We start from the raw sequence: 27,415 nt of genomic DNA, 5'->3' as shown, positions 1-27,415 counted from the left end.
AAGCTTTATTCTCCAGAGGAGATGTCTCCAATTCCTCCTGACAGGGGGCAGGAACTTCACCATACTGACAACTCCCTCTTTGGATGCTCCCTTGTTTGCCACTTGCCCAAGACTGAACATACATATGATACACACACAACTCCAGCCTCCCAGATGTGGCTCTGATACTTACTAACACAGCTTGGTTCCACAAGAAGACCGTGTGGTCCAGAGCTGGATGGCCTGGGAATGTGCAGGATGGGAAGCTCTGAAACTCGTGAGGGCTTAGCCCTAATCCTGGTTAGAAATGACGTGGAAGAAGGTAGGGGTAGAGATTAGAAAGAGAGGAGGTGTTAGAGAGATAGACGAAGTCGTAAAATCCTAGGACGAGGCGACTGTTGCCACGTGGGAAAGGGAAGAAGCGGGGCGGAGGAGGCAAGAAAGACACCCTTCAGGAGTGGGTCGGGAGCGGGAAGGACGGACAGACAAGACCCAAGGTGGCAGAGAGGTCGGAGCCCCACTGAACTCCCGCTCTGAAAGGCGAGAAGTGAAGGGAAGCGCACGGGAAATGCTGAGTAGGTGAGAGCTGGAGAAGCGAGATGGAGCAAGGTCGGGCCGCCTGGGAGGCCAGGTGAAGGGAGAACCGCCAGAAGGAGGGACCCTGGTGAAGACCCAGGGATAAGGGTGGAGAGCTACAGCTGTGGTGTGGGACCTGGCAGAGGGGTCTGGAAAGACACGGACATGACCTCCGCAGGCCTGGCAGTGCTTGGGCCAGCACCCGGCCCAGACCAGGGGCTCGCTACACGTCTGCCAGGCAACGACAGGGCGACCGCACGAAGCTCGAATGAATGACACCGAACGTGCTGCGGGCGACGCAAAACGGCCTCCGAATCGCTGGCGCGGGCGGGGCGGGGCGACCCGGGCGGCCAATCGGAGCCCGCGCCTCTGCCCCGCCCCCTCCCGTCCCTGCGCCGGGTCCGCCCCTCGGGCCGCCAGAGGCGCGCGCAGCCGTCAGTCTCCCGGAAGTGCGGCCGGAGCCGGCGCCGCGGACCGAGGTGAGCGTGCGCGGGCTGGTCAACCCCGGTCAGGCCTGGACGCGGCCGCCCGGGGCTGGGCCTGGCGACGCCTGCGTCCGCGCCGGACTCGGCCGGGCCTCCGGCTGTGGCGGCCGGGCCGGCGCACGCGCGCCCGAGCGCCTGGGAGCGCGCGTGGGGACGCGGCGAGTGCGGGGGAAGGGACGGCAGGACTGCGAGTTGACTCTGGGTCGTGGAGACCCGGGACCCCAGACCGGGGTCTGGGTCCCTGAGCCTGTAGGCCTCGCCGGACATCTCCGGCCACGTCTCTGGACTGGGACCAAAACAGGGCCCCTCCCTCCTGCCTTCCCCAAGGGCTGGAAATGAGCCTCCGGAAGTGGGAACCCCAAGGGACTGATGCCGGAGTCCATCTTTCTAGGATGCTACCGGTGTCGTGGGCTGAGGGTGGAGAACGCAGTGGGCAGCTCTGCCCGGCGCCGGGCAGGACTGGATCCCTTTCCTGGCCTCCAGGGCGCTAAATGCCTGTCGTTCCTCCTCTCCTTCTGACGGCCTCCAAACTCGCGCCTACAAATTACCCAAAGGTTTGCAGCTCTCCTCCCCAAAGCACAGACGCTAGAGCTCCCTGGGTTTGAATTTGGCTACCACTGTGAGTCTCCGAGGGTCCCAATCTGTAAGCTGTAATACTCACCTTGCAGGGGACTTGTGAGGGTTAGAAATGACTCCAGCCTTGCCTAATATGGAGCTGAAACATAGTGTTAAAGAAAGAACTTACTCATTAAAACCGGTAAGGCAGTTGGGTTGTTTTTTTGCTGTTGAGTTGTATGAGTTGTTTGTATATTTTGGAGATTAAGCCCTTGTCGGTTGCATCTTTGGAAACTATTTTCTCCCATTCGTAGGTTTTTTTTGGTTTGTTTGTGTTTTTTCTAATGGTTTCCGTTGCTGTGCAAAAGCTTTTAAGTTTGATTAGGTCCCATTGGTTTATTTTTGTTTTTATTTCTGTTGCTTTGGGAGACTGACCTAAGAAACAACCCAATGGAAAAATGGGCAGAAGACCTAAATAGATGTTACTCCAAAGAAGACATGGATGGCCAACAGGCACATGAAAAAATGCTCACCATCACTAATTATCAGAGAAATGAAAATCAAAAATTACAATGAGGTACCACATCACACTGGGTCAGAATGGCCGTCATTAGTAAGTCTACAAATAACAAATGCTGGAGAGGGTGTGGACAAAAGGGAACCCTCCTGCACTGTTGGTGGGAATGTAAATTGGTACAACCACTATGGAAAACAGTATGGAGGTATCTCCGAACACTAAATATAGAACTACCATATGATCCAGCAATCCCAGTCCTGGGTATATATCCAGACAAAACTTTCATTGAAAAAGATACATACAACCCTATGTTCATAGCAGCACTATTCCCAATAGCCAAGACATGGAAACAACCTAAATGTCAAAGGACAGATGAATGGATTAAGAAGATGTGGTATGTATATACAATGGAATACTACTCAGCCATAAAAAAGAACAAAACAATGCCATTTGCAGCAACATGGATGGAACTAGAGACTCTCATACTAAATGAAGTAAGTCAGAAAGAGAAGGACACACACCACATGATGTCACATATCTGGAATCTAATATACGGCACAAATGAACTTATCTACAGAAAACAAAGAAACTCATGGACATGAAGAACAGACTTGTGGTCGCCAAGAGGGAGGGGGAGGGAGTGGGAGGAACTGGGACTTTGGGGTTAGTAGATGCAAACTGTTGCATTTGGAGTGGATAAGCAACGAGATCCTGCTGGATAGCATAGGGAACTATATCCAGTCACTTGGATGGAACATGATGGAGGATAATGTGGAAAAAAAAGAATGTATATACATGTGTAACTGGGTCACTTTGCTGTACAGCAGAAATTAACAGAACATTGTAAGTCAACTATAATAATTAAAAAAAAAAGGAAATAAAAAAACAAAAGGGTAGGGGCAGACTGTGCTCTGGGGAACTACCCTGGGGTTTTGAGATACTGGGGAGAGAGACCGAATACAACAAAGACAAATGGAGATTTATAGCCAAGGTGTAGTGGGCGGGGAGTCAGTGGATGGAAGATTACTGAGAGGGAACATCTGGGTAGAGGAGGGATTCTGACCAAGCCAACTTGACAGGAGTTTTGCTGAAGGCAGGCTGGGGTAATGAATTTGATCAGATACCAAGGGTGGTCCAACACCAGAGGGTGTTGAATTTGATCAAATATCAAAGGTAGGGGATTTTTCCTAAACTGGATTCAGCAAGATTCTTGCCAAACCAGACTGGAAGAGCCAAGGACAGTGTCCAAAGGCCAGTCCTGGTCAAAAAGATGGCTCAGGAGCTTGACTGAAGTTTGATTGAGATAGTTTTTGTAGTAGGTGCTCTGCAAATGGCTACTTATATATGAATGTATGGTTCATTTAGAAATTCATTCTGATTAATAAATATAACAGCTATACATTTGGGATAACTTTAAACTTTTTTTGGTGACAGGAGCCAATTTTCAGGAAGCCATTGAGATAGCAACCTGTAAACCATGTATAAAGTAATTTAATTATGAGTAAATGAAGCCTTTTTCCTACCATTATGTGAGAATATAATTGCTGAAATCAGCTTTAAATATTTTATATAAGATCTATAGTTTTCCCTAAAAGTCATTTTCCCTAAGTGTTATCTAAGCTGTCTTAATTCAGGAGCCAAGTAAATTTGATTACTGATCAGTCTCTTGCTCTCTGAAATCTTGCTACTTGTTATTTGAAACTCAGAAGCCAAACAGATCTAGATAACATGTATATTTACTAAAATTTTAACATCTTTATTTGAAGCTGTACCTTTCTCCCTAAGCACTGCTTTGGCTGTTTCCCACAAATCTTGATATGTTGTTTTCATCATCTTTGAATATGAAGATATATTTTAATCTCCTTTGTAGTGGTTTTCTTTGAATGAAGATAGGTTATTTCACAGTTTCCATACACTGGGATAGTCTAGTTATCTTGCTTATTGATTTCTAATTTAATTTCACTGTGGTCAGAGAATCTATACTTTAAGATTCCAGTGTTTTGAAACTATTGTATGGTCTGTTTTAGTGAGTGTTTCATATGCATTTTAAATGAATGTGTTGGAGTTCCCGTCGTGGCGCAGTGATTAACGAATCCGACTGGGAACCATGGGGTTGCAGGTTCGGTCCCTGGCCTTGCTCAGTGGGTTAAGGATCCGGCGTTGCCATGAGCAGTGGTGTAGGTCTCAGACTCGGCTCAGATCCCGAGTTGCTGTGGCTCTGGTGTAGGCCAGCGGCTACAGCTCCGATTCAACCCCTAGCCTGGGAACTTCCATATGCCTTGGGAGTGGCCCAAGAAATGGCAAAAAGACAAAAAAAAAGAATGTGTATTCCGCAGTTGTTGGGTCTAAGTGTCAATTAGATCAAGTTGGTTAATAATGTTAAGATTTTCTGTATCTTTACTGATTTCTGGGGGGTCTGTTTTTTTTCTATCAATTACTGAGAGAAGGGTCTTAAAAATCTCCAACATGATTGAGGATTTGTCCCTTAGACCTGATGTAAGGTGCAGTCACGTTTAGGGTTGTTTCATGTTCTAGATGATTTGACCCATTTATCATAATGAAATGTCCCTCTTTTTCTTTTTCTTTTTTTTTGCCGCACCTGAGGCACGTGGGCATTCCCAGGCCAGGGATCTAATCTGTGCCACAGCAATCACCTGAGCGGCTACAGTGACAATGCCAGATCCTTAACCTGCTGCACCACAGTGGGAACTCCATCTTTGTCTTGAAGTCTCTTGGTCAGATGCTAATATAGCCATACCAGCTTTCATGTGCTTGCTGTTTGCACGAGATGTCTTTTTCCCACCATTTTATTTCCAAACTATCTGTCTTTATATGTAAATGTCTCTTGTCGACAGCAGATATCTGGGACTTGCTTTTTTTTTTTTTTTTTTGTCTTTTTGCCATTTCTTGGGCCGCTCCCTCGGCATATGAAAGTTCCCAGGCTAGGGGTCCAATCAGAGCTGTAGCCCACCGGCCTTCGCCAGAGCCGCAGCAACGTGGGATCCGAGCCACATCTGCGACCTACACCACAGCTTATGGCAACGCCGGATCCTTAACCCGCTGAGCAAGGCCAGGGATTGAACCCGCAACCTCATGGTTCCTAGTTGGATTCATTAACCACTGAGCCACGACGGGAACTCCGGACTTGCTTTTTAAAATCTGACAATCTACCTTATAATTCAAGGGTTCAGTCCATTTACATTTAATGTAATTATTGCCATGCTGGGTAATAGTCTGCCTTATTATCTTTTTTCCATTTGATCTTTCTGTTTTTTATTCTTCCCTTGATCCTTTCCTATCACATTATTGACTTTTTTTAGGATTCCTTTGCTGGCTTTTTAGCCATACCTCCTTGTATCATAATTTTGCAGCTAGTAATGTGCATCCTTAAGTTATCAAAGTTTAACTTAGCAGAGGATGCTTTAATACTGCACCACTTTATGATTCACAGTTCTCACCTCCTGCCCCTCACCTGACGCCACTTCTTACTTCCCACATTCTACTTCTCAATTAGCAATTCATAAATAAAATCACCTAACAACAGGTTAATTCAGTTTACCCCCTTTCTGCTATTTTTATATCTTTTACTTCTACTTCTGTTCTACCTATTGTTGTTTTTCAGTTGCCTTTTAAGGAAGTTAGAAGAAATAAAACCATAATATTTTATACTTATTCACCACGTATTTACTGTTTTTGGAGATCTTCATTACTTTCGGTAGATCTAAGTTTCAACTGGAAGAATGTCCTTTAGCATTTCTTGTAGTACAAGTTATTAGTGAAAAATTCTCTTAGCTTATTTATCTGAAAAATGTATTTTACTTCTTTCTTTGAAATGTGTTTTTGTCGGAAGTGGAATTCTGGGTTGATGGTTCTTTTCCTAGAATTTGCATTTGCTTCTTTTTATAATTTCTATATCTATGGAAAGTCATTCAAACTGTGTTGGCTTTAATTCCTCAGACTGTCAGGGACTGGTTTCTCTTGATGGCTTTTTTCCTTGATTCTGCGTCACATTCTCCTGTTTCTTTGTATGTCTGGTAACTTTGGATTCCCTCCTGGATATTGTGGATGGCACACTTGTAGACGGGACGGATCCTGCTGTCTTCCTCTGAAGAGCTGATTTTTGTCCCAGCAGTCAGGTCACTTTCTGACTGGTCACCTTTGACTTGCGTTGGTTTGGCGTGAGGGCAGATTTCTGGAAAGCCCAAGGGGTTTCCGGATTCTTCTAACTGGGTTGGAATAGACCAGTAGACTGGGCCTCCTCTGTGGATCTCCTTGAAGCTTGGCTTTCGGTTCTTTAGGGCAGGTTGACAGTAGGCCTTACCCTGGAGCGTGGCCTTTACTCCCAGCGTGTGGCCTTTCTGATGGCTCAGGATGCCTCGAGTGTCACTAGGCTCTCTGTCCTCCCAGTGGACAAAACCGTGAATGTCTCTCACCACGACTGGCCTTTTGTAACCCTCTTCGGCTCTTACCCTGCTAACAACGGCTCTCTGTTAAGCCTTGCATGGTTTCACCCTGCTGAGGCGCGGCCCGACCCTCGGCCTGGGGCCCGCAGGGAAACGCCGCGGAGACAGACCTCTGCCTCTGCCTCTGCCTCTGCCTCTGCCCCCGTGGCTGCCTCCTCTCCCCTGGCCTCTGCTTCAGATTCCAGGTAGCCTCGGTAGCTTCACATGCTGACCGCAGCCTCCTCTCTTTAGTGAGACCCCAGGTCTTTGCCAAGCCCCAGCTTCCTGCGCCGGAGTTGGGAAACTAACCCTGTGCAGACCGCTGGGGTGCTCGTGGAGCTCTGCTCAGACCTTCTCTCAGGAATTGCATTCCTGCCTGTTGTCCAGTGCTTGAAAGCAGTGGCCTCGTGGCTTTTCTCCTGTCGTGTCATTGTTTACAGCGGGTGGGCTGCCTTGACCAGAAACGGAATTCCTGAGTTACTGAGCCCAGAGGTGGCTGGAGCGCACTGGGCACTGCATGACTGTATGATCGGAATGTATGGGTCTCTTTGTAAACAAAAAGTACACCTAGTGAGGTCCACGTGAGAAACATGCAATATTGGCTCAGTCTTTTACCTCTCTCTTTCCTTTTTTTGTACCCTTGAAAAAATTTGCTTTTGTTGGTTTTTTGTGGGTTTATTTTTTCTTTTTGGCTGTGCTGGTGGCATGTGGAAGTTCCTCAGCCATGGATCAAACCTGAGCCACAGCAGTGACAATGCCGAGTCCTTAACCACTAGGGCACCAAGAAACTCCCTATTTTTTTTTTTTGCCTTTTTTTTTAAGGCTGCACCCTTGGCATATGGAGGTTCCCAGGCTAGGGATCGAATCTGAGCTCTAGCTGCTGGCCTACGCCACAGCCATAGCAGTGCAAGATCTGAGCCTCATATGCGACCTACACCACAGCTCACAGCAATGCCAGATCCTTGACCCAATGAGCGAGGCCAGGGATGGAACCGACATCGTCATGGATACTGGTTGGTTTTGTTTCCACTGCGCCACAGCAGGAACCCCCTATTTTTAAATGGTTGTGTGATACAGGGTGAGTTGTTTGGGTGAAGTGATAGGGATGAGGACATTGCTCTTATACCTTGAGGGAGAAGCAACCACCAAAAGCTAGTGTTGTACTGATCTTTCATCAAGCCAGACACGCAAGTGCCTTTTGGTTGTCGTGGTTCATGTTATGGAGAAATCATGACTTTTAGCTCCTTGATAATATTTGAAGACAGACCCAATAATCCAATATTAGGATTACATGCAAGAAAGATAGCTAGGAGTTCCTGTCGTGGCGCAGTGGTTAACGAATCTGACTAGGAACCATGAGGTTGTGGGTTCGATCCGTGGCCTTGCTCAGTGGGTTAAGGATCAGGCGTGGCTGTGGCTGTGGCTGTGGCCGGCAGCTACAGCTCTGATTAGACACCCAGCCTGGGAACCTCCATATGCTGAGGGAGCGGCCCCAGAAAAGGCGAAAAGACAAAAAAAAAAAAAGCTAGAAATAGTGCAGGACTCTTTAAAAATATCTTCATATTAACTTTGCCATTTAATATTTCTCTTTCCACTGTCTTGATTACTGTCTTCTAAATTTTGATACCATTTGTCATAAAATAGTGATTACTGGGTTCAAGTCTGTAGGAATGTTTCGAGGTGGTCAGTATTCATTCTAAACCTTACAGTTCAGGGCTGAAAATTTCGGTGTGACAGCTTTTTCAAAAATTCCTCGTGAACATGGCCATCCAAAGAGATCCCTTACAAATTTCATTGGACTTTTTGGGGACGAGTTCTCTTCAACCTCATAATGATTTTGGAAGCATCCGATCCTTTCAACCGTAGCCTTTATTCCTAGGGCATCCATGCCTTTGTTCAGCTTTGTTCTGCAGACGTATGGATGCAGATATCAGAGGGTTTGGCAGAAGGAGCCGTTTGCCTGGAAACCCTCAGTGAAGACGCTTCATGTGGTGCGTTTTATTCTTCCACTTGGTCTGGCCATTTGAAGACCAAGAGAGAACGCTGTGCAAAAGGTCAGGGTGGTGGTGACTGTTTGGATACCGTAGTAGTGGTCTGCGTGGTTGCTTCAAGTTTACCCCCTTTCAAAACAGGATAGTGTGTCCGGGAGTTTCCGTCGTGGCTCAGCAGAAACGAATCCAACTAGTTTCCATGGGGACGCGGGTTCGATCCCTGGCCTCGCTCAGTGGGTTAAGGATCTGGTGTAGCCGTGAGCTGAGGTGTAGGTCGCAGACTCAGCTCCGATCTCGTGTTGCTGTGGCTGTGGTGTAGGCCAGCAGCTATAGCTCCGATTCGACCCTTAGCCTGGGAACCTCCATGTGCTGTGCGTACAGCCCTAAAAAGACCTAAAAAAAGCCCAGGAGTTCTGGAGTTGCCTCCAAGGCTCTTCCTGAGGTGTGTCCCCTCCCCCGCACAGCACGGCTCTCACCCTCTCTCTAGTGTCCCCGTGAGAGGCTCTGTGAAGACCTGGTCCTCCAGGGACGACTCCATCCCAGAAGCACTTCACCTCAATGGATGTGCCAAGCCAGGTGATGCCCATGGAGCCGGGGCAGGCTCTGGTGCTGCCGCTGCCACTGGCCAAGGCCGAGGAGTCTCCGTTCCCTGGACCAGATGCCGCCCCCCCAGGCGAGCCCTCCAGCCCCGAGACTGCATGCCAGCTTTTCAGGCAGTTCCCTTACCAGGTGATGTCTGGGCCCCATGAAACCCTGAGACAGCTTCGGAAGCTCTGTTTCCAGTGGCTGCAGCCCGAGCTTCACACCAAGGAGCAGATCCTGGAGATGCTGCTGCTGGAGCAGTTCCTGACCATCCTGCCCGGGGAGATCCAGATGTGGGTGCGGAAGCAGTGTCCAGGCAGCGGGGAGGAGGCAGTGACCCTTGTGGAGAGCTTGAAGGAAGACCCCCAGAGGCTGCTGCAGTGGGTAAGCAGAGCCGGTGTGATCCCCAGGTCTCCTCTGGGCCCTCAGCAGGCCTGTTGCCTTTTCTCCGGCACAGATTTGTGGCGTTTTCACCCCCACAGCCAGATCTCTAAGTCACTGTTACCACCCAGGTGTCCTGCAGTTCAGTTCCCTTGTGACCCTAACGACCCGGCTGGCTGGGACCCAGCAGACAAGGGTCAGTCTCACGAGGCTGCCCCGTTTCAGACACCAGCCACAAGCTGCGGGGCCACCCGTGCTTGTGACCAACCCGCTGCGGAGTTGGAGGTTCCCACACCCTCCTTGGGGTTGGTATGTGCCATAATGACTCAAAGAACTCAGAGCACTTTACTGGAGTTCGTGTCATGGCTCAGCGGTATCCAGTCTGGCTAGGAACCATGAGGTTGTGGGTTCGATCCCTGGCCTCGCTCAGTGGGTTAAGGATCCAGCATTGCAGTGAGCTGTGGTGTAGGTCCCAGATGTGGCTCGGATTCCGCATTGCTGTGGCTGTGGTGTAGGCTGGCAACGCAGCTCTGATTCCTCCCCTAACCTGGAAACTTCCATATGCCATGGATGTGGCCTTAAAAGACACCCTCCTCCCAAAAAGCACACACCCCCCACTTTACTTACATTTATATTTGTTCTAAAGGATCTCGTTGAAGAACAGCAGAGGGAGGAGGCAGGGAGGCACAGGGTTCCTGTGCCGTCTTCTGGGCACCCTGCCCTCCTGGCGCTTCTATGGAGGCAGCATGGCAGCCCCCCGAACCCCCCAGGCTCAGGGTTATTATGGAGGTTTCATCACTTGGGCAGGATTGATTCATCACTGGCCATGAGTGAGTCAGTCTCCAGGCCTCTCCCTTCTGCCAGGTTGAGGGGTAGGGTTGAAGGCTCCAGCCCTCTAATCACCTGATCGTTCTTCTGGTGATCAGCCTCCATCCTGAAGCTGTTTAGGGGCCACCAGGAGTCACCTTGCCAGCACAGACTCAGAGATATTTGAAACTAGCTCATTCTGAATAACAGAAGTTGCTCCTGTCACCCCTGTCCTTCAGGAAATCCTAAAGATTTGGGGGGCTCTGTGCCAGGAACCTGAGACAGAGACCAAATATGTATTTATTTATTATTATTATTATTTTTAGGGCTGCACCTGCAGCATATGAAGGTTCCCAGGCTAGGGGTTGAATTGGAGCTGTAGCTGCCAGCCTATGCCAGAGCCACAGCAACACCAGATCTGAGCTGTATCTGCAATGTACACCATAGCTCACGGTGATGCCGGATCCTTAACCCACTGAGCGATGCCAGAGATTGAACCTGCAACCTCATGGTTCCTAGTCGGATTCATTTCCACTGAGCCACGATGGGAACTCCTCAAATAGGTATTTCTTATTCTACCACCTCTGTGCGCCCCCACAGCTCACCTGGCTCTAATAAGACTCCCTGTGACACTTCTTAGCCATTGGGGGTTGAAGATCAAGTCCCCTATCCCGTTCCATCTTTAGACTGGAACACCGGAGAAGTCGTTCCAAAGTCGCCCGCATTTTCATTAACGGAGCCCCTGCGGTAGAAACACAACCTCAGTGGCTGGTCTGACAGTGTCCCTGGCTTGGCTCAGGCCTCTCTCATGCCCGTGTCCGCCCCCCAGTTCCTGCAGGGCCAGAGATAAATGCTGGCTTTTTCTTTCCCTACTCCATGTCCCTACAGACGCTTCCCATGTGTGAGGAAGGTTGGCCAGGCAGCTTTGGGAAATCCTCAGTCTGGGTCTTTCGGTAATTAGCATATGTGGTCTCTAGATCAGCATCCAAGTTCTGGGACAAGAAGTCTCTTCTGAGAAGGTGATAGCTGCCAGCTGCCAGGTGGGGGGCATGGAGCCCCATCCCGAAGTGCCTCAGGAGCAGGGGCTTCAGCCCTCAGCCTCCGGGCCTGGCGAGCCGCCGAGCTGCATCGTGAAGGAGGAGTCTGACTCGGACCAGGAGTTAGGTGAGCGGCACTTCTGCGTGCTGGTGTGTGGGGTACAGTCCTGGGGAAATGGGGGTTGGAAGGATAGGCTGCTCACTTGGGGGGAGGGGGTCTCTGGAAGGTTCGGGGAGCAGGGTAGACCTGCCCGAATCACTGATTTGGAGAGCCACCATCTGCACTTTCAACCACCCGATGACAGGGCCCATCTTTTATTTATTCATTCATTCATTTATTCATTTATTTATTGTCTCTTGTTTTTTGCCTTTTCTAGAGCCACTCCTGCGGCATATGTAGGTTTCCAGGCTAGGGGTCGAATCAGAGCTGCAGCTGCCGGCCTACGCCACAGCCACAGCAACACGAGATCCGAGCCGTGTCTGCAACCTACACCACAGCTCATGGCCTTACACTGAGCAAGGCCAGGGATCGAACCCGCAACCTCATGGTTCCTAGTCAGATTCGTTAACCACTGCACCATGACGGGAACTCCCTGGGCCCATCTTTTAGATTTGGATTCTGAGGAAGGAGGTGGGAGGAAATTTGGGGGAGGCTGTTGGGAAGGGTGGGAGGGAGTTGGAGTTTGTTAGGGAGGCCAGTGCAAGTCTTGCGATCACAGAACAGATGTTGGCACTAACTGGTAAGGATTTGTACCTGGGCCCTCTTGGGAGTGGTCGAGGGGGACCTCTGGATTCTTCCAGCTTCCTGTCTCCTTCAGTAGTGGCTGCTTCCCAGCTTCCTGCCCAACCTGAGGAAAGGCCCACCAGAGACGAGGACCTCGGAGCGTCCCTTCTCCAAGCAGCACCTCAGGTGAGCTGGGCTCCCCTGCTTCTCTCACCCCAGGACCATGCTCTGAGGGTGTGGATTGAAGGGGGAAGCATCCTCAGAAGTGGGGGAGAGATGAGAGCCTCGCAAGGATGATAGTGATACATGAGGAATGAAACCAAGTTTCCATGTTTCTTTCAAGGCAGAATGTTTCCTAATTGTCATCTTGAATAACAAAATGTAGGCCTTGGAAGCAGTTGCTCTGATGAAGCAATCCTGACCCCCCCCCCCCCACTTTTTTTAACAGCCGCATCTGTGGCATGGGCAGGTTCCCAGGCTAGGGGTTGAATCAGAGCTGTAGCCGTCGGCCTACACCACATTCACAGCAACGCCAGATCTGAGCCGCCTCTGCAACCTACACCACAGCTCAGGGCAATGCCGGATCCTTAACCCACTGAACAAGGACAGGGATCAAACCGGCGTCCTCATGGATGCGAGTCAGATTCGTTTCCGCTGAGCCACGACGGGAACTCCTCGACTCTTAGATATCTGTGGGTCACGCTAGGGAAGAACTGGTATTTCATTTCCTAGTCTGGCTTCTGCCATAGGAGTCGGTTTGTGGTTTTGAATGTTGGATCCCGTGTGGGGCCAGGCACGCTCCCCGCTGCCCACTAACTTAGGGAGGTGTAGCTGACAGAGAGTCAACCGCATGTGTTTAAAGTGTCCAAGCGTGAGCCCATGACCGCAGCAAAGACAGTGATCGCATCTGTCGGCCCTGAGGGTTCTGTTTGTAACCCCCCTGCTACCCCAAGACCCTCCCCCAGGCCGGAGGCACCTGCTGATCTGCTTTCTGTCACCATTCAGTACTTGGCATTTTCTGGAATTTTACATGCAATGGAATTACGCCTTTGTTCTTCTGCATATAGCATATTTTCCTTGTTTGCTTTCAGTGTTTTCTCACTAATTTTAAACATTTTGACCATGATGTGCCTTGAGTCATTTTCTTCATGTTTCCTGTTCTTGGGGCTCATTGAGTTTCTTGGGTGTCTCAGATAACAGTCTTCATCCAATCTTGGGAACACTGGCGTTCCCGTTGTGGCGCAGCAGAAACGAACCGACTAGTGTCCATGGGATGCAGGTTTCATCTCTGGCCTCACTGTGGTGAAGGTCCCAGATGCAGCTCAGATCCTGTGTTGCTGTGGCTGTGTTGTAGGCCAGCAGCTATAGCTCTGATTCGACCCCTAGCCTGGAAACTTCCATATGCCTCGGGTGTGGCCATAAAAAGCAAAACAAAAAACAAAAAAAACCCCCACCAAATTTGGAGACTTTTTTTTTTTTTTTTTTGGCACACCCATGGCATAGGGAAGTTCCCAGGCTGGGGAACAAACACAGACCCCAGCAGCGACCCACACCACCACAGAGATGACGCTGGATCCTTAGCCTGCTGCATCATAGTGGGAACTCCAAATTTGGGACTATTTGGCCGTTACATCTTCAACTGCTTTTCCTGTCTCTCTTCTTTCTCTGCCTCCTTGGCAGCTGTGGGAATAACACGCGTGTGGGACGTGCGTGTACATGTTAGGTCTCATCCAGTTGCTCCACTGCTCACTGATGCTCTGTGTTCTCACTCTCCTTTTCATCTCCGTGTTATTTTGCATAGTTTCTGTTTTTATGTCTTCAGGTTCATGAATATTTTCTTCTGCAGTGTTTTATCTGCTGTTAGTCTTATCTAGTGTACTTTCCTCTCAGATGTCATCTTCATCTCCAGAAGTATGCGTCTGGGCTCCATCCTGTCTTTTGAGTCCTTCCTCCAGCTCCTTGAACATAGGGAATGTGTTTACAGTATCTGTGCTCATGTCCTTGTCTACAAATGGGTCACCTGTGTCAGTGGAGTCAGTTTCAGTGACTGGATTGATCTCATTATGAGATGTGTTTTCCTACTGCTTTGTATGCCTGGTAAGCTTTGCTTGCGAGTGAGGCTTTGTGGATGCTACCTTTTGGGGACTGCATGTTTTTGCATTCCTATAAGTGTCAAGTGTTTCCAGCATCATGTGGTGGTACCTTCTGCTTCTTTGGGGGGATCTTTCCTTGCCTTGAGGGGGACCCTCTGCAGATTTCAGGAGCCCTCTTGTTGGCAGCCAACCAGCTGTGGTCTTGTGCTCTGCTAGTAATTCTAACCCTCGTGGCCTCTAAACCCTGAACTGCTGTTCAGTCCTAGGGGGACCACCGGCTCCAATAGGGCACCCTCTCCACTGCCCTGGATGCCCTTTCCAGACGGTGTCAGGGTGCTCAGGGGCTGTGGGCCTGGATGCCGTGTCCAGGCAGGAAGCTTGGGCAGCTGTGGGGCTCACAGAGATTTCTGTCCTGCTCTGCCTAACTGTACAGCATTGCTTCCTATATTTACATTTTTAGTTGTGTCAGCGGGAAAGTAAATACAGCCCCTGTGACTCCATCTTGGCTGTAAACAGAAGTCTCAGGAACAAGTTTATCTTGGTTATGTGGTGAACAACTCTGAAAAGTTGCGTTTGATAAAAATCAGGTTTCTCAGGCCCCTGCACACCTTATCAAAGCATTGTTGCGAACCTCTGGGGGCCTCTTTGTGGGACCTTCCTCGTGAGGTTCTGGACAGTGACGGTGAGGGTGGCAAAGCCAGTGTCATTGTGGTGTGAAGCCAGGTCTGAGCCGCAGCGTTTCAGGCTGAGCTTTAGGAGCCAGAATCCCAGCTGCACAGTTTGCCCCGGGCTGAGCGTGGGGAGGGGCCGGGGAGGGACGCGCCCTCTGAGTGACTCTGGAATGCCCTTCTTCCTGCTCTAAGGTACTCAGAAACCAAACTGTCAGGCAGGAGGCTGCCTGGTGAAAAAGATGTAGGCTTTCTGCCAAGTATCTCAAGCCAACTTGGAAGATTCCTGTTTCTTCTGTAGTAAATACAGAGTATCCCTATGAAAAGCACATCCAATTTATGAACTATTTTAACTGGTGGAGTTAAGCATTAGCTCCGCATTACATGACATTAGCTAACAAGCTGTTCTGGATAGCTTGAGGTCAAAAGATTCCAAATGTTCGCCAACAGCACCGTGTGTGTGTGTGTGTGTGTGTGTACATACATACATAAATGTGTGTATGTATAAATATATAAACTGCCTATACATATATATACATATGTATATATATATATATATATATATATATATATGTGTATGTATCGGAAAATGATTAACAGCCACTGAGCCCAAAGGAACAGAAATCATCCCTGCGGGCTCCCGATACCCCTCCCCCAAACCAACAACAGCTCTTTGCACCAGAAGGACCTGATAGCGCATGGTGACCTTTGTAAGTGAGGGGAATTTCTGAAGGTGGGGAACCACGACCTCTAATCTCCTCCCTAAGTTAGGAGCCTCGAGAACAGTGGCGGGTATGAAGCCCACCGTGTCAGCCGGGAGACTGAGTCGCAGGGTTTGCTCCCATCCCTGTTTTCCCACCTTGGGAAGGGAACCTCTGGCCTGGGCGGGCAGCCGTGGCAAAGTCCCACAAGCCCACAAGATGGTGCTGTTTCCTCACGAAACTGCGCTTCGTTCCCCATCAAATCTCGTACTTGTGTCCTTCCAGAATAGATTTGTTTTTTTTCCCTCCTCTTCTAAGAGTGAGAGGAAGGGAAGACAGCTGCAGTTGGTGTCTGGCCTCTTGAGTAAGGGGTTTCCTTCCAGCCTCTCTAACTTCTTGGTGGTTCCTCGAGTACATTTGTGGCTTTAAGTTGGAGGTACACTGTCCAGAGACCCCCCCCCCCGCAAGGCGTCTTTTCTGGGCTTTGAAAGGGCTGACGGTGGCCCTTGGAGGGTTGGTAGCCTTGCTCTTTTCTGTTTGGTGCTGTACTTCGTGGCTACTATTTTGGTGTCCGTGGACTAGGCTCGTCTCCAGCAAGCCAGGCCGCTAGGCAGGTGTTAGCGAGCCTGGCCCCCCACCCTTTGCTCTCTCTGCCAAAGCGAGAGCCCCTGTGTTCCGACGGCGAGGATGGAGGACTTTTGTGTTCAGCAGCGTCTGCTCAAGCTGGTTCCTTCCAGGAGGTTGTTAGGGTGGCTTCAGTCACAAAAGATTAACAAAAAAAGCTGCGGAAAATTCCGACTTTAAAAATTAAATTGAAAACAAAATCCATATTTAAAACATGGTTACAGGTAATAGTTAAACAGATAGAGGTCACTTTTCATCTTTTCACTTTTTTCACCCTAAAAAATTGAACTCCTCCTTTTCATCTTTGATTGCAGCTTAGCACCTGCTAATTAAAGACTTTCCGTGTCCCCACTCTTCCTACCCACCTCCACTCCCCTTTGGCGTACAGGCGGGGCGGGTGGTGGGCTGACTTCACGTAGGACAGAGAATGGCCTCCCTGGGTAGTGGCCTGGGTGCCTGGGAGGCGACTTCGCGTTCTCTCCTCACTGCTGGGGCCTGCAGTCTGCAGCCTGTGTTCATAACAGTACTGGATGGCTGTCAACGTTGTGGTTCCCGAGAGAGCAGAGGATCCACAGTTCTCTCTGTGGACCCTTGGGGCGGGTCCGCGGGCTGCTGTCCTGTGGGTCGCACGTGGTGTAAAAGTAAGATTACATACTGCCTGCTGAGGACGTGTTGGCTGGGGGCTTTGTTTCGTCCAGACAGCGCACACCGCGTGCCTGCTCTATCCCGGGCAGGGTCTCAGGCACTGAGAAAAACAGCAGAGGGTCCTTGTCTCACGGTGCACATGTGCTGCAGAGGCGACTGTCCATTAAGTGCTTTTATGTATGTGTGTGCATGTGTGTATGTACATATACATAAGTATTTATTAGACTCTGATGAAAGCTCTGGACAAAAAGTGCAGGGTGCTATGAAAACAGGCTGCACCTGCGTTATTTCTCTTGAACTTGCTGACAGTTTTTTGAGTCCAGTGCTACCATTAGGTGAGGACTGAGGCCCAGGAAGGTTGAGAACTATGTTCAAGGTCGTGCAGCTGGGACGCGAATCCCAGTGGGTCTGACCAGAGACTGGGCTGCTTGTCCCTCTGCCCCACGGCCTGAAGGTCTCACAGCCACCTCCCTGCTGGGGACTGCAGTTGGAATTCCCGAGTGTGAACCCTAGCTCCGAGGCCTTCCAGCTTTGTCTCCGGGCTCAGCTCCATGGACAAGAGGGCAGGTCTGGGGCATGATCTCGGGACCCCTCCATTTCCTGCTCCTTGGGAGGAAAGCTGACTCGCTGTTAGACCCTAAACTCAGACCCACCGGGCAGCGTCGAGCGTGTGTGGCTGCAGCAGCCGTGCTCAGAACGCACCAGGCTGTGTCACAGTGAGGCTCACAGCTCGCCTGGCTGTGCACTGCGACTCTCCTGCTCTCCTCTTTGCTGATTTGCACTTACTTTTCCAATAAACACATTTTAAAATTTCCTTCCTTTCCTTCTTGGATTTCCAGACTTAGTGAACCATTGGGACTGTCGGGCTCCCATGGCTCGAAGACCCTCCTATAAGCAGCAAAAGCGTTAAACAGAAGGCGAGTAGAGAAAGGGCTCCTGCCCGCCTCTGGTCTCCACTCTCAGAGACACGCCACTTAAGAACATGGGGCCTCCAACCTCCGTGTGTCCTGGCCGTGGCAAGAGGCAGACCTGGGGCCTGGAGGTTCCCCTCGGCTTCCTGCCTTGAACCACCTATGTGGCTTCTCAGATCTTCCGGTGCCCAGAGCCTGGGGCCCGTCCCTTCTTCTCCGTGTCCCACAGGCAGGGGAGGGGGTTGAGAGAGCCTCGCAGGACTCACGGCACCGTTTCCTCCTAGGCGCAGTGGAGTCACCTGGATTCCACCCAGAAGGAGCAGTACTGGGACCTCATGCTGGAGACCTACGGGAAGATGGTCTCGGGAGGTGAGGGCAGGGCCCACCCGTGGAGGGGCCAGGTCCCAGGCCCTCGTGGACAGGCTCCTCAGTGCTCTCGGGTGCATCGGACGTGGTTGGGGGCTGGGGCACATGGGAGATAGAGGAGCTATGGTACCCAGTCCCAGGTCCTGGAGGTGTCCTGTGCCTGGGACAGCCCTGGTTCCTCCTGCCCCGTAGCTGCTTTCATCGGAAATGGGTGATGGGAGTCCCATTTTTCAGGTGAAGAAAGTGAGCATCAGTTCAAGTCACCTGCTCACTGCCACGGAGCCCGTAAGTGCCGGTCACTCTGGCGCTCAGCTGTGGCCGGCCGCGTGCCTGCGCTTTTCTGCTAACCTGCAGGCCCGGCTGCCTTTGGGGTCCCTGTGACGACCTTTGTACCGGCCTCCCGGGTGTCTGACTCCACACACTCAGAACCTTCTTTCTGTGGCCTTCGTGTATCCTGGCTGTATTGTGCATACTGGTGTCTTAGAAGCTCCACGCAGCCTTCTGGGAGGAGCTTCTTAGTGGCCTCCACCAGAGCCTTCTGATTCATTTCCCTTTACACTCAGGGCCCTCTTTTGAGAAACACAGAGCAGTCCCTGGCCCTCCGCCTTCATCCAGGCCCATATAGTATCTCTCTCTGCACCAGGCATCTCCAATCCCAAGCCTGACCTGACTAGCCTTGCTGGGTACGGGGCAGAGCTGGCAGGACTGCACCTGCATGGCAGTGAGAAGATCCCAAGACCCACCTGCACAGGTGAGTGAGCCTCCATCACTCCAGGGCCATCTGACCTCCAGTCATGAAATCGGACGTGGTGGCGGGGGGAGGTTTTAGGACTTGGTTCCTATTACATTGGTCACAACGAGCTGTGATCTGATCACTACAGTTTGAATGACCATGTATGGTCTCCTCGACTCTGGCTCTTGGGCTGTTGACACACATATTTCATCATGGAAGAAAGACCTCACATCCGATTAGCTGTCTCACTCTTGTCTGTTGTGACAGCTTTCCTTCTCAGAGAGAATTAAGATTAGTACAGATGGAGACCAATACAGATAGGGGTCAGATTCCATTATAAAAAAAGATTATCTGGAGTTTCTGTCATGGCTCATTGGTAACAAGCCCAACTAGTATCCATGAGGACGTGGGTTTGATCCTTGGCCCCGCTCAGTGGGTTTAGGATCTGGCATGGCCATGAGCTGTGGTGCAGGCTGCAGATGAGGTTCAGATCTGGCATTGCTGTGGCTGTGACGTAGGCCTGTAGCTGCAGATCCAGTTCGACCCCTAGCCTGGGACCCTCTATATGCCACATGTGTGGCTGTAAAAAGACAAAAAAAAAAAAAAAAAGAATTATCTAACACCACCATTATTATTCTCCCTAACAAGAAGGTTCAGAGTTACTAGACTTTTCTTACTCTGGTTTTGGTGAATAATAACCAACCCACCCCCAACAAAATAAACAAGACAGTTGAGCAGAGAAATAAGTTTTTGCTTATTTCCATGCACCCAAGTTTCATTAAACAGCAGCAACAATAAATCCTTCATAGAAATCATTTAAGACTGGTGTGAAGAAATGCGAACTGGTTCTGTTGTAAAACAGCGGTCACCCTTTGCCTTGTGCATGCTTTTAATTTTGCTGTTATGTAAAATCAGCTGTCAAACCTACCTCATCACCTGCACACTCACTCACTCACACTCTCACCTCGACTAAAGACCCCAGATCCATGGAGAGAGAAAAGGAACAAGGCTGGGAACTGTCTGGCAAGGCGTCCTTTCTCCCCAGTGAGATCTGATGAATTCTTTTCCTTTGCTGATATACCACAGAGAGAGCAAGTGTCAGGTGAGATGTATGGGTTTCACTTTCAGCCACACATTTATCATTAAACCATTTCACTAAGATTCCTCTGGAGCAGCATTTTTCAAACCACATTTCATGACCAATTAGTGGGTTATGAAAATATTTTAGAGGGTTGCAGCCAGCATTTAAAAAAATTGAAATGATAATACTGAATAGAAAATATCAGAATGTGGAGTTTCCATCATGGCGCAGTGGTTAACAAATCTGACTGGGAACCATGAGGTTGTGGGTTAGATCCCTGGACTTGCTCAGTGGGTTAAGGATCCAGCATTGCCGTGAGCTGCGGTGTAGGTCGCAGATGTGGCTCAGATCCCACGTTGCTGTGGCTCTGGTGTGGGCTGGCAGCTACAGCTCCGATTAGACCCCTAGCCTGGGAACCTCCATATTGCCACAGGAAGCGGCCCTAGAAAAGGCAAAAAAAGAGAAAAAAAAAGAGAGAAAAAAAAATATCAGAATGCAAATAGGAAATATCAGAGGTTGGGCTAAATAGTGTTTCAGGAAATGTGTATTCTGGATATATGTGTCTGTACTTTATTTTGATATAAAAGTATTTCTTACCATGGGTAGCAGACAGAAAGTTTGAAAATGCTGCTCTATTTTATTTTTTTTATTTATTTATTTGCCTTTTTTAGGGCTGGTTCCCAGGCTAGGGGTCTAATCGGAGTTGTAGCCACTGGCCTACGCCAGGGCCACAGCAACGCGGGATTCAAGCTGCATCTGCGAGCTACACCACAGCTCACAGCAATGCTGGATCCTTAACCCACTGAACGAGGCCAGGGATTGAACCCGCTACCTCTTGGTTCCTAGTCGGATTCGTTAACCACTGAGCCATGACAGGAACTCCGACCTCACTTTTTAGAGCAGTTTTAGGTTCACCGCTCAAGTGAGAGGAAGGTCCAGGGATTCCCGTGCGCCCCCTCGCGGTAGGGTCTTACTTGGGATCCCCAGCTCTCGATGGCTCCATATCACCACTCATAGGCCTTCTTTTTTTTCCCTTTGTCCCGCCTGCGGACAGGGTCCCATTAGATCTCACCTTGAAGCAGACCATGGAGAATGTATGAAGCCAGCCTGCCTTGAGAAGGCAAAGAAATGCCGTCGTAGGTTCTTGAGAGAGGCTGGGTGGGAAGAGAGGAGGAGCCAGCTGAGGTGTGCAGGACAGCATGGGACGGAGCCCTGGGGAGGGGGAGCCGGGTGGGAAGTCAGGAGTGCAGGCCTGAGACAGTAAGACCAGGATGGGAAAGGGCTGGTCCAGTCTGAAAGGTGCAAAAGCCAGCAGTCTGCCAGATCTGGACTCAGAGCAGGGGTAAAGGGCCCAGGAGAGAGTGGACAGGTGTTTGTTTGAGCTTCTGGAGGAACAGCTCACAGCTAAAGCAGGTCAGCAGGGGAGGAAGCCTCCAAAAGCATATGCTCATACCTCTAATCGAAACCCCCAAGGACTGCAAACATAGGTACAGCTGGCCCGTAAATAGCCAGGGTTTGAGCTGTGCAGGGCCACTTATCCTCTGACTTTTTAGTAAATTTGTACCGCACTACTGCACAGTCCACACTTGGCTGAATCCACGATGCAGAGCCTGGATCCAGAGGGCTGACTCTTACTCTCGGGTGTTGAGTGCACCGGGCTGGGCTCCCAACCGCCACGTTGTCCAAGGGTCAACTGAATTTGGAATATATTCTTAAGTAGGTATCAGGATACTGCAAGGATAGTAAAAAGTTTTGAAAGAAGAGTCTTCATGAGTGTTGGGTCTATAAACATTAAGAGTATGTCATTTTAAAAAGGGAAACTCATCAACACAGTGGGATACTGATGTAGCAGTAGATGCACAGACCTGTGGACCAGAGCAGAGAGCCTGAGGACAGAGGCCGGTCCATGCAAGACTGACATGAGACGGAGGAAGCAGCAGCAGAAATCCAGGGGATGAGTCACTCTTCTCTGAGCAGAAGCAGGAAAAAGACTGGGAGAAGGAATCAGCTGACGTTTTTCTTTGTTTGTAGAGCCACACCTGCAGCATGTGGAAGTTCCTGGGATAGAGGTCTAATCAGAGCTGCAACTGCCGGCCTACACCACAGCCACAGCAACATGGGATCTGAGCCGCATCTGTGACCTACGCCGCAGCTTGTGACAACACCAGGTCCTTAACCCACTGAGGAGGCCAGGGATCGAACCCTCATCCTCATGGATACTAGTCAGTTTCTAAACCTGCTGAGCCACAACAGGAACTCCCAACTTAAGTTTTATATATGTCATATAACAAAATAAGTCAAATAGATGGAAAAGATATAAAATATGAAAATAAAATAAGAGAGAAGAAAATGAGTCAATGTTTGGCTCATGTCTAGCTGGGGAAGATTTTTATAAGTATAAAAGCAATAGGAGGAGTTCCTGTCGAGGCGCAGTAGAAACGGATCTGACTAGGAGCCGTGAGGTCATGGGTTCGATCCCTGGCCTTGCTAAGTGGGTTAAGGATCTGGCGTTGCCGTGAGCTGTGGTGTGGATTGCAGACGTGGCTCGGATTCTGCGCTGCTGCGACTGTGGTGTAGGCTGGCAGCTGTAGCTCCGATTGGACCCCTAGCCTGGGAACCTCCATATCCCGCAGGTGCAGCCCTAAAAAAAACCAAAAAAATTAAAAGAGCAATGGGAAAAATCATTAAGGAAAATCTTACAGACTTGAGTGTATATGAAAAGAAAGAAACCAGGAATTCCCACTGAAGTGCAGCAGGTTAAGGATCTGGTGGACAGATTCGGCAGAGGTCACAGCCTTGGCTTGCATCTCATCCCTGGCCCAGGCACTTCCATATGCTGTGAGTGCAGCCATAAAAGTAAAAATTAAAAAATTTTAAAAAAGAAACCACAACTTTCTAGATTGTAAATAATCCCAAACAAAATTAAAGTAACTAAACTGATGAAAAACCCTTTTCATGACCATGACATAGTCATGGCATTTGACTATTTTTCTTAATATAGAAAGAGTTAACGCACGTTGATAAGAACAAAGTCACTTTGCCGGTAAAGAAATGGACAACAGTCTTGAAGTATGAAAAATAAATGTGAAAAAAATCGATCCTTTAATAACTAAAGAATTAAACTTTCTAACAAGGAGAAACCCTTTTCCACCCATCTAAACGGCAGACATTCGAGACAGTCCATGCCTAAGTACTGAGCACTCGTCTCCCCTCTGCCCGGCCTCTCAGACGGGAGGCTAGCAGGGTCCTTCTGGAAGTCAGTTTGCCAGTACATGTCACCAGCTTGAACAACACCCCTCGTTCCCGTTGACACAGTAATTCTACTTGGAGGAACCTCCTTTAAGGAATGGATCAGAAACGTGGGCAGCATTGGTGAAGAAGAATGCTTGTCATTGTCTTTAGCAGTAAAATATAATAAACAACTTAGATTCCTACAGTGGGCGAATTCTTAAATTCTGTCTGTACTCTTAAGTGTTTAGTGTGACATCCCCATGGGGGGCCATTAGTCGGCTCTTGGAAGCGGTATTTACAAAGGCCCCTTTAAAGACAGGAGGACGTGCCTTTGCATTGGAGAGGCCGGTCCTGCAAGGCTCTGCACACGAACAAGTCAGGTCTGGTTCTCTAGGAGACTCCTAGGTCTCTGTCAGTAATTGGAAAGGCACTAACATAGGAAAGAGCAAGGCAGATAGCGTCTTTAGATCTGCAGGAAGAACGTAATTTTTAAAAGTTGAAGATAAATTCTACCACCAGAATGAAATCTTCACTCCATGCATCATCAAGTCGTAAGAACCAAAAACCTAAGTTATGATGCGCAGAGCACAGTTGAGCTGTTGTGTGAGTTAATGAGGCACAAGTGAATGCTGGATTCATGCATAGCCCGAGGGGTTCACCTGGACGTGGCAGCCTTGCTCTGCATCACAGCCACAGTAAAGCGACACTGTCGCGTTTCATGAATGTGGGGGTTACTCGTGAAAGGGAGAATCCGTGAGAAGTTGCCAAGTACCACCAGTTACAATTTAAATGCTACAAAGCCAGACAGAGAACTCTCTATACAGTGGGATGCGAGTCGAGTCGTGTGGGGGGAAATCACACACACACACCGTGTGAACACATAGCACCTGTGCTTCAACTAAAGACGGGAGGGAAACGTCTCCTCCTGGCTGTTGCCTCTGGGGCCTGTGATTGAGGTCGATTTGGTTTTCCTCTGTGAGCTTTTCAAGTTGTCTTCAGTGATCCCGTTTATCTTCTCTAGGTAAACAGATAAAAGCCAAGAACCTTTTCAGAGTAGTCCTCACACCCTAGACTTGTTTTTCCTGAGCCTTTAGGAGCACTTGCTGCTTGTCAGCAGGGCCGGCCCCTGCGGCCTCTGTGAGCCCTGCTCTGCTGTCCCTGCTGTCCCGCCGCCTCGGCTCCAGCGCCGAGTCACAGCCTGGGTCCAGGCTGGACAGTGTTTGCCTTCTTCCCTCACCGAGGCCCTCTTGGTAAAGAAGCCCTGGTTGAGGATGACCCCTTCTCTGATACACGGCTTGGAAGGTCGGGCAGCCCCCTAATCGAGCTGTGCCACGTCTTCTTTCTGCTCCCAGGGGACCGACAGGAGAATGACAAGGAGAACCTCAACCTGGAGAACTGCAGGGACCAGGAACCTCCAGCTTCAGGAGAGCCACCTTCTCAGGTTTCCGTGGGCGGCCTCTTCGGGGAGGACCAGCTGAAGCACCTTGCAGCAGAAGAGAACCCCCCTGAGGCCCAGGAGAGCCCCCAGGGCGAGTGGCCGGGGGCCCAGCTCTCTCCCCAGGAGAGGAGTGCGGGGAAGCGGCAGAGTCCGCGTCTGCCGCGAGCTCCCCCCGGAGAGCCGTCCGTGCAGGGTGTGGAGGAGAGGAGAGAGGGCCCCCAGCGGGCGCAGCCGAGAGCACCCATGGCCCAGAGAGTGCCCACCTGCAGGGAGTGCGGGAGGACCTTCTACCGGAACCCCCAGCTTATTTTTCACCAAAGAACTCACACCACCGCCAAGACGAGCTTTCAGTGCCCCACCTGCAAAAAAGCCTTTCCGAGGAGCTCAAACTTGGTGAAACATCAGCGAACCCACACAGGAGAGAAGCCCTGCAAGTGTGATTACTGCGGGAAGAGCTTTAGCGACTTCTCGGGGCTGTGTTACCACAAGAAAACGCACACGGGAGAGAAGCCCTTTAAATGTCCCATCTGTGAGAAAAGCTTTATTCAAAGATCCAACTTTAATAGACACCAGAGGGTTCACACAGGAGAGAAACCCTATAAATGTTCCCTCTGCGGGAAAAGTTTCAGCTGGAGGTCAAGCCTTGACAAGCATCAAAGATCCCACTTGGGAAAGAAGCGCTTTCAATAGCCAAGCTCTCCTGGCCCATTTCTGTCTCTGGGTCCATTTAAAAATTCTAGGCTCCATCCAGAGAAACTGCATCTCCTAGAAAATCTCCCTGTTCTCTCATTTTTTCCATGGATTGGAGAGCAGAGGCGAACCTGGTCTCAGACCTGGAGGGTATCTCGGCCTCTGGATGGGATTTCACACAGGGTTGCTTTCTTGCTTCTCCATCAGGAGAAAGACAAGTCTTCATCTTTCGGCTGATCTCTCCTCGTGGACCTCTGGGGAAAGGTGTCATTAGGAGACCCCGTTTTAGGAGTGCTCTCCAGGAAGGGCTGAACTGCATGAGCCGCAGCTGGCGCTCCGGGGAAGAACCTTTAGGACTGCGGTCCCAGAGCAGAGCAGGCCTTCTGTTCCAGGAGGGGTGTGTCGAGGCCAGTGAGCTCATGCCCACGTGTGGTCTCTGTCGCATGGGTGCACAGCCAACTTCAAGTGCCCCTTGTTTTCAATAAAGCCAGTCACTCCCGGTCTCGTTTGTGTCTGCAGTGTCCACCGTGCACTGACTGTAACTCACAGGCCCTGTGTGGTACTCGAGGTCCTCCATCAGCTGGGACGGACCCCGCAGGTTTACCACTAGCAGGACAGTGCTGGACACGCAGGTGTCCCCTTTCCATGCCTGCCTCCCACTCACTCTTGGGCCTCAAGTTGCCCCTCTCTCTCCTGGAGTCGCCCTTAGGCCATCCATCGTTTTGGCCAGAGTGCTCTGTGCTGTAAAAGTGTCTTCCTTATCTCATTTTGTCTGTATGTGTGAGGAAGAAATCAATGGTATTGATCTAATTTATAGTGCGTCTCGAGGTTTATTAACACATATATCTAACCTGTCCACTTGTCCTTGTCTTCCAAAGTTATGAGACCCAGCGTGTGCTGCTCTCGTACCTTGTGATGGGCCTCTGCTTGCTCTCGGTGCCTTGTTCTCCGTGAGGATCAGGAAGGGTGGCACTAGTGGGCACACAGCTCTCTCCCCGGAGAGGGAGAAACTGTAGGCGGGAAACTGCAAGCTGGCAAACAATGGGAAGTGCACTGCTGGTTGATGAGAGAAGAGATGGGATGCAAGCTGGGACTCCTGGATTCCAGAGGAATCTGTTACCCCTCTTCTAGCATGCAGAGGAGGAAGAAGGCCCCTCCTTGAGGGATGCAGGAACCACAGGGCAGAAAGCAGGGAAACCATGGTGGAACTGAGGTTTATAGGATGGTGGGATTTCGTGTTTAGATCAGGAGGCCTCAAGGTGCAGTCCCCCAGCCTGCAGCATCGGCAGTGGCTTAGACTTACTGAGTCATACATTCTGAAGGGTGGGGCCGGCAGCCTTCAGTCTTCATTTTAACAAGTCCTCCGGGGAATTCTGACACCTGCTCAAGATTAAGAACCACTGGAGTTCCCTGGTGGCACAGCAGATTAAGGACCTGGCATTGCCACTGTAGCAGCTCAGGTTGCTGCTGTGGCATGGGTTCGATCTCTAGCCTGGGAACCTTCCACATGCTGAGGGCATGGCAAAAAAAAAAAAAAAAAAATTAAGAACCACTGTTCTAAATAGTAATTAATCCAAAAAAGCCTCTCCAAGGATATGTGGGGAAAATGATCCTAGAAGGAATGCAGAGCCCTCCCAGACAACATAACAAACAAGCCTCTCGATAAGAGTGCCGTAGAACTCATTAAAACTGTAGAACTCTTGAGGCATCCAGAGAAAATTTATTCCACAACAGGACAATCTAGACAACTTTTGGGTAATAAGCTTTAGGGGATAGGTTTCTCCTTGGGCCCCTTAAATGAGCTGAAGGATGAGAGCGATACAAGGAAGCAGCCTACCTTGTTGAGTTTTGTCCTCAGCAAACAGCAGATGTTAGATGAACATTCTTTGGATGGATGTGAATTAGTGAGGAAGAAGCATTGCACACACGCTTCCCTTATCCTCGAAAATACGGCCCAGCACCTGCTTTTGTAAATAAAGTTTTACTGGAATGTGGCCACGCCCATTTCTGTTTTGTCTGTGGCCGCTCTGGGGTTGAGCAGTTGCCCTGCAAAACCTGAAATGTTTATTATCTGATCCTTAACAGAGAAAGCTTGGTGATCCCCGATCCAGAGGAATTTTTCTCAAACCATAACGTGCGCACACATCACATGGGGGCG

The 27,415-nt window shown here is 49.9% G+C and overlaps 2 protein-coding genes across 6 annotated transcripts in view; one reads left to right on the top strand and one right to left on the bottom strand.

The window, feature by feature from the left end:
- Window positions 1–956: 956 nt before the first annotated feature.
- On the top strand, window positions 957–26,067 carry ZNF18 (zinc finger protein 18). Of its 5 annotated transcripts, none has more exons than XM_047757324.1 (7): window positions 957–1,034; window positions 9,033–9,511; window positions 11,293–11,479; window positions 12,174–12,262; window positions 18,003–18,087; window positions 18,728–18,835; window positions 24,482–26,067. In XM_047757324.1, exons 2-7 carry the CDS (start codon window positions 9,104–9,106, stop codon window positions 25,255–25,257), a joined length of 1,653 nt encoding a protein of 550 aa, XP_047613280.1. In that variant the 5' UTR covers window positions 957–1,034; window positions 9,033–9,103; the 3' UTR covers window positions 25,258–26,067. The 5 variants fall into 5 exon arrangements, with proteins under 5 accessions (XP_047613280.1, XP_047613276.1, XP_047613277.1 ...); XM_047757320.1 differs by having other exon boundaries at window positions 12,171–12,262; XM_047757321.1 differs by having other exon boundaries at window positions 1,002–1,034; window positions 9,010–9,511; window positions 12,171–12,262.
- The window catches only part of DNAH9 (dynein axonemal heavy chain 9), a 317,109-nt gene continuing 310,624 nt past the window's right edge, over window positions 20,931–27,415 (bottom strand). The window contains exon 69 of the mRNA XM_047757317.1: window positions 20,931–21,110. Coding sequence (XP_047613273.1) covers window positions 20,967–21,110 — 144 coding nt within the window. The 3' untranslated portion in view covers window positions 20,931–20,966. The remainder of the gene's footprint in view (window positions 21,111–27,415) is intronic.

The sequence above is a fragment of the Phacochoerus africanus genome, chromosome 14 (assembly GCF_016906955.1).
Source record: "Phacochoerus africanus isolate WHEZ1 chromosome 14, ROS_Pafr_v1, whole genome shotgun sequence".
NCBI classification, from domain to species: domain Eukaryota; kingdom Metazoa; phylum Chordata; class Mammalia; order Artiodactyla; family Suidae; genus Phacochoerus; species Phacochoerus africanus.
This window is presented reverse-complemented; position numbering and strand designations above follow the sequence as displayed.